A 22,037-nucleotide genomic window follows, 5' to 3' on the forward strand; every position below is an offset into this window, starting at 1 on the left:
GCGACTTGATGGATGCCAGAGAACGGAGGATGCAGGGCCCGAGAGACCCAACCATGCGGCCCGGCGGGCGCCGGTGTCCTCGAATGAGGCACTAACACGTCCAAACGCACTTCTGAAAGGCTGATCTGAACAGAAATTCTTTAAAAAGATCTTCTTTTGAAATTTCACGACTTAGTTAAAAAACAAACAAACACCAGCCCCCCCACACACACACAAGCGACTGTGGAAACAGAAATGCGGGAAGGGTGTCTATGATCACACCACACACTGGAACGTTGAGTTCTTCTTAGTTTTATTGTTCTTTTAAAAAAATAAAGGTCCATCTTTCACCCAGACAGGTTAGAATTTTTAGGGGGACAAAACCCAGCGCCGGCCGAGCTCCCTGCGAGCCTGGGCTGCACTCAGAGGCCGCTTCCAGCTCGAGGCTAGCGTTGCCGGCTCCTGTAGACAGTACTTAATAAAAAGGCGAAGGCGGCGCGCCGCGTGCTCCCGAGGCTACTGCGCGCTCTCCGCTAGCGACGCCAGCGTCGGCAGGCGCGTGGGCAACAGCCATCCCGTGCTGGTGTTTTTGTTTCGTGAAGAAGCTCCCCACGACAATCCCGTGTTTCCGTCTCATGTGAAGGTCACCCTGGTGATCTTGCGATGGCTCTGAACATCGTCTTGGTCTCAGGGGGCCACTCTACCCCAAGTACCCCAGGTCCTGACGCAGATGTCACCCCACCCCAGGGCAGCGGATTCGGGAAAACTCAGGTCGGGATTTACCTCCGGAGGACACAGGTTCCCACTGAGCCTGGTCGACCTGAGTATTTTTCTGAAAGTCAAAGACACCTCTACAAAAACCCCAGTGAGAAGCAGATGATGCACGCCTGCAATCCCAGTACTTGGGAGGCTGAGACAGGAGAACTGCGGGTTGGAGTTCAGCCTCAGCAACATAGTGAGACTCAACAACCTAGTGAGGCCTTATTTCAAAATACAAAAATAGAAAGCGCTGAGGTGAGCTGGGCGTGGTGGTGCATGCTTGTAATCCCAGCTCTTGGGAGGCTGAGACAGGAGGATCGCACAGGTTCGAAGCCAGCCTCAGCTACTTAGTGAGGCTCTCAGCAACTTAGTGAGACCCTGTCTCCAAATAAAATAGAAAATGGGTATGGGAGTATAGCCCAGAGGTAGAAAGCCTCTGGGTTCCAACCCCAGTTCCACCAAAAAAAAAAAAGAAAGAAAGAAAGAAAGGGCTGAGGTGACGCACGCTTGTAATCCCAGCATTTGGGAGGCTGAGAATGAAGGATCATGGTTCATGAACAGCCTCAGCTACTACTTAGTGAGGCCCTTTGCAACTCAGTGAGACCCTGTTTCAAAATAAAGAATAAAAAATAGGGCAGAAGGTGTAGCTCAGAGGTAGAATGCCCCTGGGTTCCATCCTCAGTACTGCAAAAAAAAAAAAAAAAAAAAAAAAAAGTCTCAAAAGAATAGGACCATGGTGTAAGGCACCTGTCCCTTCCGCTTTCCACGCCTATACAAGGTTGCATTAGCTCTGGAGGTTTGCTTTTGAAGACTGCTCCAGCTGAAAGGGGGCAAAGAGGTGAGCCTGAGATGGGCTCAGATCACCCTTTGGAAGAACATTAAGACCACTTCTCAAGGTCTCGGAACTCAATGGTGGTGGGGCCTCGTCAGCCCACCCTGGAGCCTTCCCAGGGCGCAGCGTGTCCGTGTCTGTGACGCATACCCTGACGGCGAGGACAGACAGCAACGTCATTCTATGGGGAAGGCGCAGGGCCACAGCTGATGGTCGGTCTTGGTCCCAGTTTGGGCCACACAGCATGAAGGAAACTATGGTGACTGCTGACTCCTATCTCAAGCTACCTTAGAAAAACTGAAAGCCTAGTGTACGGGGGAAGAAAGGCCACGACTCTACAGACGGGGCTCCAGCACGCGTGGTTCCTAAAGCAACAGCTTGACCACCCCCTGGGCGGACGGCAGCGCCGGCGAGGCCGTGCGGGAGGGCGGCTTCCCGAATTCCAGGCGTTTTCCCAACCTTCAGACAGAGCAAACCAAATTTAGCGGACGGGACAGCCGAGACAGACAGGCTAGCACCGGGGCCCACAGGGTCCTAAGGGTGTCAAGAGGCAGGAGCGGGGTCTCACAGTTCTCTCCTGCGGAATGAAGAAGAGGACACTGGCTATCTGGCTCTCGGATGCCCAAGGTCGCACAGAAAGCCCGCTCTCAGAAGACGCTCTGAAAACATCCACTCCTGCACCTCTTCCCTGCCAAATCTGGGGGCTGCTGGGAACTGAACCCAGGGCTGTGTGCCCAACCCCCGGCCCCCAAATTAAAAAGGTCAAAAGGAACGCCAGGTGTGGTGGCGCACGTCTGTGCTCCCAGTTCTTGGAAGACAAAAGGAGTGCAGGTTCAAGGCCGGCCTCAGCGACTTAGCCAGAGCCTCGACAACTTAGAGAGACCCTGCTTCAAAATGAAAAATAGGTCTGGGGTGAAGCTCAGAGGTAGAACGCCCCTAGGTTCAATCCTCAGTATTACACACACATATAAAAATTTCTTTTTCAGATATAAAAATTAAAGCTGTTAAGTGGTCAGATCTGCATTTTCCAGTAAGGTGACGGGTTTCAGGAAGATAATCTAGCTAGAGTTTTATCAGCCCCCTTTTGCTTCCTAAAGGTTGTACAGATTTAAAAACAAATCTGTAAAACCAGGTGAGCCGGGCGTGGTGGCGCAAGTTTGTAATCCCAGCATTTGGGAGGCTGAGACCAGAGGATCGTGGTTCACGGACAGCCTCAGCTACTTAGTGAGGCCCTCTGCAACTCAGTGAGACCCTGTTTCAAAATAAAGAATAAAAAATAGGGCTGGGGGTATGGCTCGGAGGTACAATGCCCCTGGGTTCCAGCCCCAGTACCTCAAAAGAAAAAAAAATCTGGGAGAAGCAGAGCAGTGTTTGAAGGTCAGCTACCAAACAAGGGTCACGGGGACAGTCCCACAGTGAGGCCCCAGGCAAAGCTGACTCTGCCTCAGGGAGCGGGGAGAGCATGAAACAATCCTACGACTCAACAGAATGGCTGCGGGCGGGGAGGGAATGTCTTGGACCCAGAGTGGACCTCCGAGCACGTCTCCCAAGGACTCACCCTTTGTCACCCAAAGGTGCGCTGCTGCCGCTGGGCCGTCTGTCGCTGCCGTCTCTGCTCTTGCTCCCCCGCCCCGAGGCCGAGCCGCCTGTCCGGTGCGGGGACTGATCGTACATGAAGTTGCGGCAGGACGCGAGCTTGGACTCCAGAGCCTGGGGAGAGATACACACCTTCAGTCCTCGACCACAGGGGCATGGATAGAGACGTTGCGCTGCACTGGAACTTTTTTGTTTTTTTTTGCGGGTCTGGGAATGGAACCCAGGGGCATTCAACCTCTGAGCTACACCCCCTGCCCTATTTTTTTATTCTTTATTTTTTGAAACCGGGTCTCACTGAGTTGCAGAGGGCCTCACTAAGTAGCCGAGGCTGTCCGCAAACCGCGATCCTCCAATCTCAACCTCCCGAATGCTGGGATGACAAGCATGTGCCACCACGCCTGGCTTGCATTGGAACTCTTAAAACTACTTAGTCTTAAAACTACTCACCTGAAATACTTGGGAACTTCCTGAAAAATCACTACCTCTACTTACTGTCCAAGCTGCCTGCCTATGGGAGACATGACATCTACTTTTAGAATGAATTACGCTCCTATTTACCTTGTTAAGCCTGCACGGAGCAACAGGCGGTCTACACAGGATCAGAGCGCGCAGTTAAAGAGAGCCGCAGACCAGCGCTGGGCTTCTCAGCACTCTATCTGTGCTGAATACTTTTTTTTTTTTAATCTTTGTAGTACTCAGGATTGAATCTAGGGGCATTCTACCTCCAAGCTACACTACAACCTTTTATATTTTTAATTTTTTATTTAAAAAAAAATTTTTAAAACAGGGTCTCTTGCTAGGTTGCTAAGGCTGGTCTTGAACCTACAACCCTCCTCTCTCAGCCTCCCAAGTACTGGGATTACAGGTGTGCACCACCAAGCTTGGCTGGTGTAAATATTCAGATAGACACCTGTTTATGCAACAGAAAACCGAGGGCCAAAAGCCAGAGCCTAAGGAATGAGTGGCCAGTGCTGGTGAGCATGTCGTGATGACTACATCCTGCTTTTGCTCCAGAACAAGCTGGCGGGCTCAAAATGACATGGCCTCTCAGGCATCATTTTATTTATTTATTTTTTGGTGGTACTGGGGTTCCTGGAAACCCTTCTACCTCTGGGCTACACTCCCAGACCCATTTTACATTTTTTAATTGGAAACAGGGTCTCTTAGGCCAGCATCAGCACAATCCTCCTGTCTCCGCCTCCCAAGCGCAGGGATTACAAGCGTGCGCCATCACGCCCGGCTTCAGGCATCAGTTTTAAAAACCCATGTTATTACTTAAGCATAAAAGCAGCCCTCCCTGTAATTAATATAAAATCTGGAAGGTCGAGTTCTTTGCCCTTTCAAAGCCTTTCCAGATGTTCTTTAAGCTCCCCGAGGAACCAAAATGAGAGAAAGCTATTTGTAAATGGCCTTTGGTGTTTTCAAATTAAGAAAAAAGAAAGAAAGAAAAAGCAGCCCACGGACACCATCCTGTAATCCCAAATTGCTGGAAGAGACCAAAGGGCCGCAGCGGGCAGGAGGAAGACCTCGGCTCTGAGCTCTGGGCCTAGGAGAAGCCGATCACATTCCGAACGCCCCAGGACGGGCCACATCCAAAGCTCACTGCGCCCCTCTTAGGGGAGAGGGCCCTTCAGATGCCCTGAAAGGCAGACGGAGGGCGCGGCCGGCCCCGGAGGGCACGCTCTTACCCCTACTTTTCGCAGCAGGTCCCCCACGATGTTGAGGGCTGAGATCCGAGCTGCGGGCGTCAGAGGGGTCCCGCTGTTGGAGCTGTCCAGACCTGGGCGTGCAAGGAGAAGGGTGTGTCACACACCAACCTACAGTCCACGTGCCAGGGTCTCTAACGCTAAAGCCGCTTCCTCCCCGATTCCAGACGCTGCCTGCCTTTAGGAGTCAACGCAGAATGTGCCAAGAGTCTACAGATGTCCACTCTCATTCTTGCAAGGACTACATTATGCATTTATTTTTGTGTTTATCTCTTTTTTGTTTGTTTGTTTGTTTGTTTAACCTAGGGCTTTCTACACTCCCAACCCTATTTTACTTTTTATTTTGAACCAAGGTTTTGCTACATTGCTGAGGCTGGCCTCAAACCTGCAATCCTCCCGTCTCAACCTCCCAAGTACTAGGATTACAGGCATGTGCCACCGTGCCCGATTTACATGTTAATCTTTTTAAATAAAGCCAGAACAGGGTCCTCTTGAAATTCTAGGAACTCTGTACAGTTCACGAACATGAAGCGGAAGCGTGTCTGGGGTAAACGCACTACGCAGGAGAGAGCAGGCCGCAGTTGAAAGGCTGGAGACCAGCGGCCCCTGGGCGCTTGTTACAAAGGCACAGCTCCAGGCCCCGTGCAAACGCCAAATCTGAGGTGCAGGTGACCAAGGTTTCAATTCCTCCCAGGCGAGTCGTGTGCATGTTAAACCGTGGGAACCAGGTCTCCTCTCTCGTCTGGGATGTTGGAAATCTCAGCACTTCTTCCTTGCCAGGAGACAGGCCGGAAGGCTTAGGGTGGCGTTAACCCTGAAGCCAGCCCGCCTGGGTCTGAATCCCAACTCTGCCAGTTACTGGCAGCGTGATTTTAGACAAGCTCCTTCACGGGGCCTCTGTCTCCGCACTCGTTGGATGGGCCGGCGCTGGCACCTCGGGCCTGGCGAGAATCCAGTAAGGTCACAGCACGGACGCAGCCAGCGCATGCACAGGGCTCGGCGACCGCCTGCTAGGATTCGCTACTGGTGGTGGGGCCGCAGCCTCAGGGCTGAGTAACCAGCAAAGGGCGGGGTGGGAGAATTCAAATGTCTCTGTTTTTACCAAACCACAGGTTATTCTAAATTCAGTTCTGGGTGGATATACTGCTGGACCAACAGGTTTTTCTTTGTATCTTTTTTTTTTTTTTTTTTTTGAGATGGGAGTCCCGCTCTGTTGCCCAAGCTGACCCTCAACTTGAGATCCTCCTGTCTCAGCCTCCCAAATAGCTGGGATTACAGGCCTGCACAACCATGCCCAGTCAACAGTGCCGTTTGTCTATGATGCTGTTTAGATTTTTTTTTTTAATTGGATTACTGACATTTTAATTTAGGGAGATTTCATGTTCAAAAAAGAGGATTTCTGGCTTTGGGCAAAGGATGGAAAAATCTGCCTTGCTGAGCCCACATTCTCTATGGCAGAAGCAGTGGCAGCTGCCCCTTCTAGACAAGGTTCTGCTCTTCGCCACAGACCCCTCTACTCCCTACTGTGTCTGGTCAAGACGCTCCTCACACTTATCACAGGGCCCTGTTGTGGCGACCATCCCAGACTGGCCCCTGCTGCGCCGCCTGCCTGCGTCATCTCTCCCGGCACCCAACCCAGGTTCTCACCAGAGGACGCTTGGTGAAAAAAGCCCCCCCCCGCAATTCCTCAGCGCCTCACCACGTCTGAATGTCCCCGGCGTGTTTAGAGTGGAGCTGGGTCCTCGATGAGCTACAGGCGTGGACGGCACGGAGCCAGTGGCCTGCACAGCCGTGTCTGTCCTCTCGGCTTCTACGGAGCTGGCCATGGGCGTCCTGGGCTTCTCCTGCTTCTGCTGCACGGCCAGCTCCTGCCGCAAGTCTGCACCAAGAGAAGGGTCCAGAAGCGTGAGTCCTTGCTTCCGGGGTGGGGGCAGGGACACAAAAGTAGATGCTGGTCGGGGAGAAGAGCTACCAGGTGGAAAATTCCAGGTGGAACCCTTAAGTGGGGCCAAACCACACAACCCTGCCTCACAGGTTTGCAAAACCACCTGATTTTCCTTTCAAGTAAAAAGCAAAAAGGTACCCAGGTGTGGTGGCATATGCTTGTAATCCCAGTATTTGGGAGGCTGAGACAGGAGGATCACAGGGTCAGGGTCACAGCCAACCTTGGCTACTTAGTGAGACCCTGTTTCAAAATAAAGAATAAAAAATAGGGCTGGCAGCCGGGCATGGTGGCGCACGCTTGTAATTCTAGCATTTGGGAAGAGGATCGCGGTTCGTGAACAGCCTCAGCTACTACTTAATGAGGCCCTTGGCAACTCAGTGAGACCCTGTTCAAAATACAGAATAAAAAATAGGACTAGGAGTGTAGCTTGGAGGTAGAATGGCCCTGGGTTCCAACCCCAGTACTGCTAATAATTAAAAAAAAAAAAAAAAAAAAAAAGGCTGGGGATGTGGCCCAGAGGTAGAATGCTCCTGGGTTCAATCTCCTGTACCTTAAAAAAAAAAAAAAAAAAAAAAAAGAAGCAAAAAGGTTTAAAATGTTTCTTAAACCATAGTAGCATTATATTACTGCTTTTATTGTTTTTTTAAAAAAAGAATTTCAATATGGCAGTGTGTATAGAATCTTAAATGAGCTACCCCATCACCCCTCCTGGGTGACAAATGATCACTGCTGCGCTCAGATCTTTGCCATCTTTTTCTCTGCGTGTTCCTACAGTTGATACGTGTGTATCTACTGAGCAGAGCGTGAATAATTTTAATTGAGCATAAACAGAAATGATGATAATGTTGGCAGCCTTTCCCATGACCACATTTATATCTGTCCCTTGTTCATTTTAACAGCTGGTTAACATTCCAACAAACACATCTCTGTGATTCTACTTAACGATTTTATTACTGATGGGAACTGTGGCATACCTGCAGGTTGAGTAACCCTTATCTGAAATGGTTGAGACCAGAAGTGTTTCAGATTTTGGAACATTTTTGCATAGAATTTACTGGCTAAGCACGCCTAATTTGAATATCTGAAATGCTCCAAAATCTAAAACTTCTTGAGCACTCAACTGGTCCTTTTTTTTTTTTGTACTGAGGATTGAATCCAGAGTCGTCTTACCCGATCTACACCTCCTAGCCCTTTTTATTTTGAAATAGGGTCTTACTAAGTTGCTAAGGGCCTTGCTAAGTTGCCGAGGCTGGCCTCAAACCTGCAATTCTCCCATTTCAGCCTCCCAAGTACTGGGATTAAAGTCATGTGCCACCGGGCCCAACTCGACGGTTATTTTTAAAATTTAGCGGTTTTTCTAAATTCCTCTTCTGATGGCTGTACATTAGAAATCAAGTTAATGTTGTAAACACTCAACAAAGACTCTCCTATGCACCCAACTTGAAGGCCTCCCTGATAAAGATGGTGGTGGCCTGAAAGCCCTACCTACTGAGCTGCGAGAGCAGATGCAGATGAGATTTCAGAGTTCTGAGCCAAAGGCATCAGCCACCACTAAGTCACAAAACGACGGGCCGGCAGCAATCCCACCGACAGGCCTTTCCTCACCGCAAAGCCCTTGTGCTCCTACTGGACACAGGGCTGGCTCCGTGTGGATCACAGCAGGGAGCACCCCTCTTGGGATGAATTCTGCGGCCGAACCCCTCAACAAAAGCCTAATCTGTGAGCCCCGGAGCTACTTCTGTGGGGTCTTGACAGCCGATTCTGTAAATACGGATGACAATTAGGGGGCCTCCCTGGGGCGACCTCGCGCCCTCTGCCTGGAAGGCGCTCATTCCTAGGAAAGGCAATGTTGGACATTTCAGGAAGCTGCGGGGCGGGGACAGGCCCGCCCTGGTAAAGAGGCAGCACAGGGCCTCAGCCTCCTGACCTCTGGCTTCGTCCTTTAGTCGCTGAACAGATTCAAGAAGATTCTCCTTCTCGTCAAGTTCACTTTCCAGAAAGGCGTTTCTTTCAATGGCTTGATTCAAGCGCTGCTCGAAGTCTTCCAGAGACATGATCGTGGCTCTGGGTAAGAGGAAAGCACCGTTATCCAACAGAGGTAAGTGGCATCCGTGCAGAGCCCACAGACCCAGGAGGCGTTGGATATTCCTGGGCACAAGTCCCAGCTGTGGTCTCCCCAGACGCCACGGACCTGAGCAAGTCCCCTTGCCTTCAGGGACTCAAAATACTACTCAATCTGCAGGAGGGGGTCACAAGGTGCACCAGATCGCCCCCAGGGTTAATTAAGTAAGATAATGACCACGCGGCACTCGCTTCAAGCTGGGCCTTCAGGACGCCTGACCCGTCTGGTTGTTTGAGAGCAGGGCGCTGCACCCTCTCTTGGAAGCTCACCGAGTAAATTAGCATCCACAACAACCTAATGAAATGCACACACGATTTACTACCTCGCATTGGAACAGGCAGAAGAGACCAGCATTTGTCTCTCGATTACTTTCCAGTTTAGGAAGCTCCGAAGGCCCCGCCCCAGCCCAGCTGCCCTGCCAACAGCCGCTTCTTGGGAACAGTGTGGAGGTTTCGCTGAACACGGGGTGAAGGCGCTGAGAAGGGCCGTGAGGGACACAGCCGTTCAACACTGGCCCGGCCACTTTCTCTGTGCCTCAGCCCCTCACATGGAAAGCCGGGGTGGGAATGGTACCTCTACATAAGAGTTGGGGAGGCTGGGAGGTAAAGTAATACAAAAAGTGCACAACAAATGTTTCATACCTAAGCATTCTAATGGACACAGTATTTTTAATTTTTTTTTTTTTCTGCAATGCTGACAATTGAATCCAAGGCCTTGTTCAGGCGAGGCCAGCTAATTCTACCAGTGAGCTACATCCCTGGCCTGAGAATTTTTAATTGACTAATTTATTAATTAACTTATTGTGGTACTAGGGATTAAACCAGGGGGTGGTCCACCTCTGAGCTACACCCCCAGCCCTAAAATTCTGATACAGGGTCTTACTAAATTTTTGCCCTCAAAACTGTGATCTTCCCTACAAGTGGCCTGGAACTTTCGATACGCCCTACCCGTGACCTATATCCCCCAACCTGGCAATTGTATGCATTCATTCCTTCATTGTGGTACTAGGGACTGAACCCAGGAGCATTCTACCTCACAGCGACACCCCCAGCCCTCTTTAATCGTGAAACAGGGTTTCACTAAGTCAGCACAAGCTCCATTTGACCTTGAAACAAGGTCTCACTAAGTTACCACGTGTTGGTCTTGGTCCTGTGATCCTCCTGTCTCAGCCTCACAGATACTGGGAGTACAGGGGTGCACTACGGCGCCCAAGTGAGATTTTTCTTATTCTCAACCCTGTATTCATGTCCAGGCCTTTAACATCCCACTAACTGTATTTCATGGTGGTCAGAGTGCATATGTGGAGCGGAACGCCAGCGTTAGCAAGCAGTTGCTCTGGGTTCATTCAACATGTCATCACCGTGTCCTGCAATGCTCAGACTGAGTCACGGGAGTACCTGCCCTCGAGGGGCCTTTGGAAGAAGTAAATAAGATGGACTTACCAAAAGTGCCTGTCTAAACACAAAGGGATAATCTGTAGGAGTGCAATAGTAGAATCAGTTAAAACAACCCCCAGGTTGGCACAGCAAACCAACAACAAAAAAATGATAAAATATCTAGGAATTCATGTAATAACGAAGACGCAAGGGGCAGGAAATGTTGGTGGAAGTGCAGGCATGAGATGCTTATGAAGGGAAGACTCGGCAGGACAGAGGAATCAGTTCTCCAAATGTTAGTGCTAAATCTGTCGCCATCTTAACAAACATACTTAATGGTGTTTAACAGAGGGAAGAGGGATGCGGGCTGGCTTGAAAGACTGTGAGACACTAAAAGAAGAATGGCCCAGGGAGCTCCGGAAAAGATGACCTCGGAGAACTAGCTCTAGCAGGTAGAGGGCACACACTATTAAAAAAAACTTGCTTCAAAAATAAAGAACTAAATCAGGCTAGGGGTGTAGTTTGGAGGTAGAATGCCCCTGGGTTGAATCCCCAGTAACACACACACACACACACACACACACACACACCCTCACATCAACACCTGCACTTCTAGGAATTTGTTCTCTGAATCTACAGCTGTGCACAAAGTTACTCAATACAGCAATGCTTATCACTGTGAAGGCATGAAAGTGAAATGGATATCTACCCACAGGGGACTGGATCCATAAACTGCTATGGATTCACACAATACCATCTGTCCAGAGGAATATTACATGTGTATGGGGGGGCGGGACAATGACTGCTCTGTGTCCCAAGCAGAGCAATTTCCAAGAGCTACTGTTTTGTGAAACAGCGAAATGTAGGAGCAGATACAGAAGGCTCCTTTGTGGGGAGCTGGGGGAGGGGATCATTAGAATGTCAATTTTTATTGGCTTGAATTTGCATTTTAGAAACTCTGTTCCTTTGCTACTGATTTTTGAGTCTCGTGAATGTACTGCCTTCTTGGGAGAGACCGCATCACTGGTCCCAAATTATTTGTGTATGTGGGGGGGGGGGTGCTGGGAATGGAACCCAGGGGCATTTTACCTCCAAGCTATACCCCCAGCCCGATTTTTTATTTATTTATTTATTTATTTATTTATTTATTTATTTATTTATTTATTTATTTTTTGCAGTTCTGGGGCTGGAACCCAGGGGCATTTGACCTCCAAGCTATACCCCCTGACCTATTTTTTTTTATTCTTTATTTTGAAACCGGGTCTCATTGAGTTGCAGACAGCCTTACTAAGTATCTGAGGCTGTCCGTGAACAGCGATCCTCTGGTCTCAGCCTCCCGAATGCTGGGATTACAAGTGTGCGCCACCACGCCCGGCTTATTCTTTATTTTGAAACAGGGTCTCACTAAGTTGCAGAGGGCCTCACTAAGTAGCTGAGGCTGGCCGTGAACTGGATCCTCCTGTCTCAGCCTCCCAAGTACTGGGATCACAAGCGTGCCAAGTTCCTGATCTCTTCCCGTAACCGCACCCTTGCATGTGGATGGAATGTACTTTCCTTCCCTTTGATCAGATCGCCATGTGACTTGCTTTGATCATGTTATGCAGGTGTAAACGACAGTATGTCAGGGGTTGCCAGAAATCACAATGCAGCCTTACAAACAGAGAAGCCATAGTAACCAAGTCAATAAGGTACTGGTGGAGCAATTGACAAATTGTACACTAGACCAAATCCAGAATCCAGAATTAGATACCAGGATATATGAGAGATTAATGCGAAACAGAGTCGACTTCAATGCAGTGGGGAAAGATGGAGTGTTTGATAAATAGTGCTGGCAAAACAGGCTATCCTAAAAAAATAAAATAAAATTGGTCCTGTATCTTAGCCTAGATGCAAAAATAGTGTAAAAAAAAAAAAACTAAACAATAAGAAATCTTTTAAAAATAAAGCAAAAGAGAGAGGGGAGAGCTCAGGCACAAAGGATTATGGGGAAGGATGCCCCTGCTGAAGTCGGGAAACCCAGGTGCTATAAAAGGAGACATAACTGATGCCCTAAAACTGAAAAATATTTTATGGAAAATGATATCACAGACAGTCCGATGCTTCTGACCATAATAAGGCAGTTTGTATCCGTTTGTATCATTCTATAGACCCAACATTCTATAGATTACAAACTGTAAACTCTGGATAAAATGTAAATAAATAATCTCCAAGCAAGGCTGGTAGAGAGGACAATGCTGGTAAATCTAGCCCCTTTCTAAGCTTTTCACCTAAAGTTCCCGTGACAGGAAGCCAGCACTGTGGAGGAGCTCTGAATTCTGCATGCAAACTCTTCCCACATCTCTGGCTGAGCCCAGAACCACATATAAATAAATAAATACAACAAAACTGCATTATCATAACACATGAAAATAGCAGAAAACCATTTTAAAATAGCTATTGTAAAGCCAGGCGTGGTGGCCCACACCTGTAATCCCAGCATTTGGGAGGCTGAGACAGGATGATCGTGGTTCGGGGACAGACTCAGCTACTTAGTGGGGCCCTTTGCAACTCAGTGAGACCCTGTTTCAAAAATAAAGAGCCTTAGTTTTTATTTGGAAACAATCTCCCTAAGTTGCTGACAGCCTCACTAAGTTGCAGAGGCTGGCTTTGAACCCGTGATCTTCCTGACTCAGCCTCCCAAGCACTGGGATTGTAGGTGTATACCACTGAGCCCGGCGCGAATTTTCTTAATAATAAAAAAGGCCTAGCCGGGTGTGGTGGCGCACATTTGTAATCACAGATTCACGGCCGGCCTCAGCTACTTAGTGAGGCCCTCTGCAACTTAGCGAGACCTTATTTCAAAATGAAATATCGGATCGGAGGTAGGATGCCCCTGGGTTCCATCCCCAGTATTGGAAAAAAAAAAAAAAAGAATAACCATTCCATAAATGTTCTCTTTCCACTAAATTACAGAGCATCCATTTAAGTGCCGCTCCCTGAAGTTCTCCTCTCCTTTCCTTCTTATCCTACAACCCTAGCACACACCCATCCTCTGGCCTAGGATACTTGTAGCCCACCCTCTTCCTCGGGTAATGGCTCTCCCTCTCTCTGGTCTTGCCCCAAATGGGATTTCCTCTGGGAAGCCTTACCTAGCAACCTCCTACCAATGGCCGGATGATTACACCTACGGCACGCCCCGCGGCACCGTGGACGTCAGCACTCCCCGCTGCAGTTAAGCTGCTGCTGCTGGCTTGTCCACTTCCCCAGGAGATTGAGGTCCCAACGGCACGGGCTGCGTTCTCCTGCTCGAGCTCTCTCCACACCGTCCCACGTCCCACGTCCGCAGCGGCCCGCCTCCCACGTACCGCTTGGCCCTCTCCAGGTCGTCGTTGGCTTGCTCCAGCTCCCTGATGTACTTCTGCAGCTGGTCTTTAATGGCTCTGGTCTGGGCCAGGTCGTCCTCCAAGGCTGAGATCTGCCGGCAGCCCTCAGAATGCTGCGTTTCAAACTTCTCCTGCAGGACGAGAGCGACACCGGGGGGCATTAAGACCCGGGTAAGCCACGTTTATATCTCTTCCCTGTCGCGGCCTTATAAATACCGAAGGTTTGCTTGGGAGGCTGAGACAGGAGGGTCGCACAGGTTCGAAGCCAGCCTCAGCTACTGAGTGAGGCTCTCAGCAACTTAGTGAGACCCTGTTCCAAATAAAATAGAAAATAGGGCCGGGCGTGGTGGCGCACGCTTGTAATCCCCGCGCTTGGGAGGCGGAGACAGGAGGATAGCGCAGGTTCGAAGCCAGCCGTGCTGGCATAAGAGAGCCTGTTTCCAAAAATAAAATAGGTCTGGGAGTGTAGCCCAGAGGCAGAAGGGCTTCCAGGAACCCCAGTACCACAAAAAAAAATTTTATATATATATATATATATATGGTCTGGGAGTATAGCACGGAGGTAGAAAGCCTCTGGGTTCCACCCCCAGTACAACCAAAAAAAATAAAAATAAAAAATAAAATAATATTTAAAAAAAATAGATACCGAAGGCTACTTCTGAAAAGGCAGCCCTTCTGGTAGTGGACACTGGCTATACCGAGTACCCGTCTTCCTTCTTCATCCACTAACACCCTTTTTTAGGGCGTCTTCATGGACACCTCCTCCCCTCGCCCCCGCTGAGGCATCCTCCCCCAGCCTCCTGCCTGGGCTCAGTCAGCAGAACCTTTTCTCTGCAGACCTGGAGTCTTGGCCAAGTGCTCGTGTCGGTGGGAACAGGGGTGGCCGTGCAACGTGGGAGGACCCGGCCAGCTGGTCCAACCACATCCATAGTGGTCCTGCCTCCCCGTCCCCTGCACACTCCCAACCAGGTCCCTCCTGTACCCACCACCCTCACAGAATCACTGAGAATGCCCGTGGCCAAAGAAAGCCACATTCGCCCCCCTGAGCCACCTCCGCAGGACAAGACGGACCGGCCTCCACCACTGTATCAGAGAGAACATCAGGAAGGATACTGCAGCCTTCTGAGTATTGGGCTGGTGCCTCACAACAAGAGGCGGCCATCAGGTACTTAAGGGTGACAACTGTCCTCTTTCTTCTTCTTTTGTACTGGGGATTAAACCCTGGGGCATTCTACCTCTGAGATACATTCCCCCACTCCTTTTATTTTTTTTTTTTTTTTTGAAACTAGGTCTCACTAAGTTGTTAACAGTCACACTAACTGCTGAGGCTGACCTCAAACCTGCGAGTCTCTTGTCTCAGCCTTCTAAGTACTGGGATTACAGGCATGTGCCACCACGCCTGGCTGTCCTAACTTTTTGATTCAGGACACGCTCCTGCAGCACGGGGGAAGTTACAAACCTTTCGGGCAGGGAAGGAAGGAAGAAAGTAAGGGGGAAACAACTATTATCATGCCCGAAGCAGCTGAGGGTGACGGCCAGCCGTTCCAAGGATGGGAAATCCAGATGGCATCTCAGGATTGGCTGCTGCCCATTTAAATGAATCGGCATTTATTGCATACCTGTTCTGTGCCAGGGTAAAGGCTGGTACCCTACATATGTTTTCATTTAATTCCACTGCAGAGATGTGGGCCTGAGACTCAGTTATTTAACTAGCCCAAAGCCAACTGGGAATGAATGAAACCGAGACTACACCCAGGCCACCTGAGCCAATGCTCTTAAAACCACGATGCTTGCCGGGCGTGGTGGCGCACGCTTGTAATCCCCGCGCTTGGGAAGCAGAGACAGGAGGATCGCGCAGGTTCGAAGCCAGCCTCACTGGCTTAAGAGACCTTGTTTCCAAATAAAAAGTATTAAAAAAAAATAAGTCTGGGAGTGTAGCCCGGAGGTAGGAAGGCTTCCAGGAACCCCAGTACCACCAAAAAAAAAGTAAAAATAAACACCATGATGCTAAGCTGCGTGGTGATGCTCGCCTGTAACCCTAGTACTTGGGTGGCAGAGACAGGAGGTCACAGGTTCAAGGCCAGCCCTGGCAAGGTAGTAAGACCATTTCAAAAAAAAAAAAAAAAGCTGGAGACGAAGCTCAGTAGACAGCCTCTGAGTTCAATCTCCAGTAAAACACACACACACTCTCCATCCCTCTCTCTCCCTCTCCTTCTCTCTCCCTCTCTTGCTCAACATCCCTAAACCATAGTCATACAGTACAGGTCACCAATATACTGACCATTCTCTCTCTGTATTTGCCTGTTTCAAGTTCTTTCCTTCATCAACACCATTCCTAGACTCTCTATGTGGTTGTTGGTAGGGGATGGAACCCTGGGGCATTCTGTCTTTGAATTAAACCCCAAAAACTTTGATTTTTTTTCATTTTGAAACATGTTCTCACTAAGTTGTTGAGGCTAGCCTTGAATCTGCAAGCCTCCTTTCTCAGCCTTCCAAGCACTGGGATTACAGGTGTGCGCCTCCACATCCAGTTTACTTTGATTTCTGAGGCGATGGGGATCGAAACCAGGGTCTGGGGCATGCCAGGCAGGTGCCCTACCACCGAGCCACACGCCCAGCCCCAACCTCCCCGCCTAGATTGTACAAACACGTGAAATAAAACTCATCCCACAAGAAAGGCCCAAGGGCTAATCTGAAAGTTAAAACAAAGGCAGGCTCCTCTTCTTGACTCAACAGAGCAAAACAAAGGCGTTGCTAGAAAACATTCTGGATGCTGCGAAGGTGATGTAATGGTGCCCGGGCCAGAGAGGCGTGGCAAGGCCCCCGCGAAAGAAGGGCCAAAGAACAGCCGATTATTCACGGGGCGATGACGGCGAGGGCATTCCACATCCTTCCGCTGCTGGGGCCCCGCCGAGGCTCCTGTCTCCTGGTTGTGAGTGTCTGCACTGGAGCAGAGATGCCCGGGCCCCACGCGCCCGCCGATTGCAGGCACGGCCCCGCCCACCTTCAACTCTTTATCTGGAGTCATTTCCAAATAAAACAGGATCCTGGGTCATTAACCTCGATTCGGACGCAGGTTCCAAGGGGCTGAGAGCGCGGGCTCCTCCGCCCCATGTAGATTCAGACAGTCTCCCTTTGAACTCGCCATGAAAAGCGTGGCGCTTTCATCGGGGCGGCCCAATGATAACACACAGTCAGCTGAAGGCCACATCAATAGATGCTCTGTTTGATCTTTACAGGCGCTTGTATTCAGCGTGGGGTGAATGTCCAGTTTCAAGCCCGTCTCGGCTGAACACAGCTCTCTTAGGTGACAGACAAATATTTACTAATGGCGGCACGCTCCTTCTCTGAGGTATCTGCGTTCCCTCCCCGCTCGGTGCTCGAGTCCCACGCGTCTGTCTCGAGGCTGTGATGCAGAGGCCCTTCGGCAGGTTCAAGGGTTCCGGCTTAAGGCCCTTCATTACTTAGTAACTGAGCGATACTTACTCCAAACCACGGTTCCCACCGCACACCTCCCTCCTCACGGCTCCTCAAGCCCATGATTCAAGAACGAGGAATGATTCCTCACTGCTATGGCAGGGTCAGACACGAATGCTGGCAGGGCCAGGCCGGGAACTGATGGGAGAAGCGGGCCTGGTGCGACAGGAACAAGTGTCACTCGCCCTTCACATCAGAGTGTGGGGACTGGGACGAGCGGACGCAGCCTCTGCGGGTATGGACGGAGGCAGACCTGGTGTGGCCAGGCCTCCCAGTTCTCCACATTCTTCCACGAAGCCTCACAAACCTTAGATTTTTTATGTTTAAATAATTTTTTTAAATATCAGGCATGAGCCAGGCGTGGTGGTGCACGCTTGTAATCCCCGCGCTTGGGAGGCTGAGACAGGAGGATCGCGCAGTTTCGAAGCCAGCCTCAGCTACTGAGCGAGGCTCTCAGCAACTTAGTGAGACCCTGTTTCCAAATAAAATGTAAAATAGGTCTGGGAGTATAGCGTGGAGGTAGAAAGCCTCTGGGTTCCACCCCCAGTACCACCAAAAAAATATAAAAAATAAATAAAAAATAAAATAAAATAAAATATCAGGCATGAGCCGGGCGTGGTGGCGCACGCTTGTAATCCCCGTGCTTGGGAGGCTGAGATAGGAGGATCACACAGGTTCAAAGCCAGCCTCAGCTACTTAGCGAGGCTCTCAGCAACTTAGTGAGACCCTGTTTCCAAATAAAGTATAAAATAGGTGTCTAGGAGTATAGCCTGGAGGTAGAAAAAACCCTGGGTTCCATCCCCAGTACCAAAAAAAAAAAAAAAAAAAAAAAAAAAAGTCAGGCCTGGTAGTGCACACCTGTAATCCAAGAACTTGGGAGGCTGATAGGAGGTTCAAGGACAGCCTTGGCAATTTACTGAGACCCTCAGGAACGTAGTGATCTGTTTCAAAATAAGAAATAAAATAAAGTAGGGCTGGGGTATAGAGTGGAGGTAGACTGCCCCTGGATTTACTTATAGATATATATGTTACATACATTTATACATAGAAATGTATAATTATATTTAAATTTATATAAGCATATATATAGCTGTGGCACATACCTAGAATCCCCGTACTTGGGGCGCTGAGATAGGAACACAGGTTTAAGGTCAGCCTGAGCCACTTCGTGAGACCCCATTTCAAAAAGAAAAAAAGGAGCCAGGCGTGGTGGCGCCACAGGTAACTAAAACCACAGGACGTGAAACCACAGAAAAGATGGGGCTGCCGTAGTGCCAGTATCAAGCAAGCTACTCCAGCCTGGCGCTGTCCAAGAGCACACTCTAGGATGATGGACTCTGCCCACTCACGGCACCCAAGAGCCACGTGGCTCCTGAGCACGTGCGGTGTGGCTAACACGGTGGAGAAATGGAATTTTGTTTCATTGATTTACATTTTAACAGCCTCATGTATTAGGAGCTGTCATTCTAGACAGCATAGCCCTGGACCTTATGATACAATGATCGGCAATTCTAGCGACACCCCAGTCTCTAAAAAAGGTCTCCCTGCCATGCCCTTCCGTGAAGTCAGTTCTGTAAAAGTTGGAGTTTAGAATGTCCTCCTAGTGGAAACAAGGTAACAGTGTTATAAATTCTGGCTTGAAGAAGCCAAAGCCGGGTGTACACACACTTGTGATCCCAGCATTCAGGAGGCTGAGACTAAAGGACTGCGATTGGAGGACAGCCTCAGCTACTTAGGGGAGGCCCTCTGCAACTTAGACCATTTCAAAATAAAGAATAAAAACTAAGGCAGGGGATGTAGCTCGGAGGTCAAATGCCTCTGGGTTCCATCCCTAGACCCGCAATAAATAAATAAATAAATAAATAAATAAATAAATGCCGGGCGTGGTGGCGCACGCTTGTAATCCCAGCATTCGGGAGGCTGAGACCAGAGGATCGCGGTTCACAGACAGCCTCAGCTACTTAGTGAGGCCCTCTGCAACTCAGTGAGACCCGGTTTCAAAATAAAGGATAAAAAATAGGGCAGGGGGTGTAGCTCGGAGGTCAAACGCCCCTGGGTTCCACCCCCAGACCTGCAAAATAAATAAATATCAATCCTGGCTTGGCTGCTAAGTAGGGTCCTAGGGGATCACATATGGTTTTCTTGTCCCCTGCTGGCTCTGTTTCTGGCCTCCATGATGTAAGAGTGGAAGCTTGCCCTCTCCTCTCTGCTCTTCCTGCTGGCATGCCCCGAGCTCCGCAGACCAGGCCTGACATGAGCTGAACTTCTAAGTCTCCAACACTGTGAACAAATAAATCTGCCTTCCTCTAAATTGCATGGCTAGTTGGTTGTGGATTACAGCAGCAAGAATACTGACCAAGTACGGACCACCAAGAAAGGCCATGGGGATGCTTGTGACTTGCTTCTCAAAAGCCCTGCTCTTCAGAGGCAGAAAGAATACAACGACCACACTCATCCCTCAAGTGTGCAGGGGGGGACCTGGCCTCGCCCCACCCTGCTGGCCTCCTTCTAGCCTCCCACACCGCCCCCGGCACCTCACCTTGACGGCTTCCAGCTCCATGCGAAGCCGGTTGTTTTCTGACAGCAGGTCTCGGTTCCTGGTTTCGATCTGCTGTAGCTGGGTCTCCAACTCAGCCTCATATTCTCGGCTTCCCTCCTGGAATTCTCGGAGCTCCTCCTGCGTATTTTCCGCCCTGCAGCAGAATCCCCAAAGGTCAAATAACACTCCACCAGAGCTTACTGTGTGCTATGCACTGTGCCTCTGCGTGTGGCCTGTGTCACTGCTACGCAGCCATCTTCACTCCCACTCTACGGACGAGATGAGCGACCCCACGTCACACAAGTCACAAACAGAAACAGGACCTCACCCACCTGGGCCCGACTCCAAGCCAGCTCCTAACCAATTCGCTACCTACTTATTCATTCAACACAGATTTTTTTTACCCCAACATACAATAAATATACTTTGGATTCTGTGTCTTCTACAGATTTATTCACATGTGTATCTCCTGAAACCGGACACACAATAAATATTAACTTATTACACCACTATAGACTGTCCTCAGCCCATCCCAAATGTTTGTAGAGCTTCTTGGTCTTTAAAGTTCAATATTAGGTGTTAATATTCAGGTACTAGGAATATAAAATTATTCAAGTAGGAGTATGAAATATTCAAGTATTAAGAGTAAAAATCAAGTATAAAATTCAAGTATTAGGAGTCCCCTAAACCAAGCCTGAATTATCTTCAAGTCAAACTAGGAGCAAAGAAACTAGAGAGAGCCATGCATGGTGGTGCACGCCTGTAATCACAGCACTTGGGAGGCTGAGACAGGAGGGTCACACGTTGCCAGCCTTAGCAACTTGTGAGGCCCTTCTACAGCTTAGTAAGGTCCTGTTTAAAAATAAAATAGAGCTGGGGGTATAGCTTGGAGGTAGAACACCCCTGGGTTTAATCACCAGTGAAAGGAAGAAGGAAGGAAGGAAGGAAGGAAGGAAGGAAGGAAGGAAGGAAGGAGAAAATAAGCCCTAAAAAAGGGGGGTGACTGGGAGTGTAGCTCAGAGGTAAAAAAAATCCCTGGGTTCTATCAGTATAAAAAAAGGAAGGAAGGAAGGAAGGAAGGAAGGAAGGAAGGAAGGAAGGAAACATGTGAATATCCAATAAGGGGACAAAAGTGTTGAACATTAATAAGCACAGAAAGACAGCCGGGCGTGGTGGCGCACGCTTGTAATCCCTGCGCTTGGGAGGCAGAGATAAGAGGATCGCGCAGGTTCAAAGCCAGCCGCGCTGGCTTAAGACACCCTGTTTCCAAAATAAAAATATATATAAAATAGGTCTGGGAGTGTATCCAGGAGGTAGAAGGGCTTCCAGGAACCCCAGTACCACCAAAAAAGGAAAGAAAAAAAAAAAAGGAAAGAAAGAGAAAGAGCACACCAGTACTCCCAAATATGGGTTTCAAATTTTAAGTTCAGCAACAACATATTTTGCTAGGCACAGGGAAAAGTGTCCCCCCCAAAAGGACTGAGCAGATCTGGCATCTCTGATGGATAAAACCCTTCCAGCTAATATACGGAAAGCAGCACTGCAGATGGTGAGCAGCTCGGCTCCACAGTTCAAATGCCAGCTCTGCTCCGCGCCGGCCTCGGCCTCGGGCAGGTGGCTTGCCGTCCCTGGGCTCTGTGTCCTTACTTGTAGAGCGGGTGATAGCGGCATCCTTGGGGGCAGTTCTGACAGTGTGGGGTAAGCTCCTTGTAGAGCAGGTACACAACAGGCCTGTGATGGTAAATGGCTGCTGCTGTTCCCGCAGGGTGACAGGCCAGGCGCGCCGGTCATGGTGATGCGCGTCTGTAATCCCGGCTCTTGGGAGGCTGAGATGGGAGGACTGTGGGTTCCTCACCATCGTAGGGAGACCCCATTTCCAAATAAAATAGGGTCGTGGAGGATAGCTCAGAGGCGGATGCCCCTGGATTCAATCCCCGGCATCACCAAAAAAATTAAAAAATCAAAGAAATCAATGGCAGGATGAACTCTGTGGACTGACCTCTGCTTGTAGGTCATTGCCAGATCCTTCCAATAGCCTGCCTCTTCCTCCTCAGAGCCAAAAGTCTTTCCCGAGTCCTCCATCGCGCGAGCGGAGAAGAGGTCACGCTTCTCGAGGCATGGTGTCTACGAGAGAAGGTTTTAGTAATTATTACCCATATTTGGGTAAACAGCTGATCTTCAACAACAAAAAAAATCTCTGAGCTTTATCTTGGGTTAAATGATAAAATATTGCCCCCAAACTGAAACTAAATCCGAACAAAACAGCCCACTCACCTATTGTTGCATTCCATGAATTAATATGAAAGCTAATGAATACCAATTCACAGTGAATTAATATGAAAGC

The 22,037-nt window shown here is 49.4% G+C and overlaps 1 protein-coding gene across 1 annotated transcript; it reads right to left on the reverse strand.

Moving 5' to 3' along the window:
- Positions 1-1,935: 1,935 nt before the first annotated feature.
- NDE1 (nudE neurodevelopment protein 1) lies at positions 1,936-21,775 on the reverse strand (the record flags this gene model as incomplete). Its single annotated transcript, XM_080702420.1, has 8 exons — positions 1,936-2,029; positions 3,129-3,280; positions 4,855-4,946; positions 6,572-6,751; positions 8,745-8,881; positions 13,660-13,808; positions 19,694-19,847; positions 21,693-21,775. 8 exons carry the CDS (start codon positions 21,773-21,775, stop codon positions 1,936-1,938), a joined length of 1,041 nt encoding a protein of 346 aa, XP_080558546.1.
- Between the last annotated feature and the right edge of the window lie 262 nt (positions 21,776-22,037).

The sequence above is a fragment of the Muscardinus avellanarius genome (assembly GCF_963383645.1).
Source record: "Muscardinus avellanarius genome assembly, chromosome: 10".
Classification (NCBI taxonomy): domain Eukaryota; kingdom Metazoa; phylum Chordata; class Mammalia; order Rodentia; family Gliridae; genus Muscardinus; species Muscardinus avellanarius.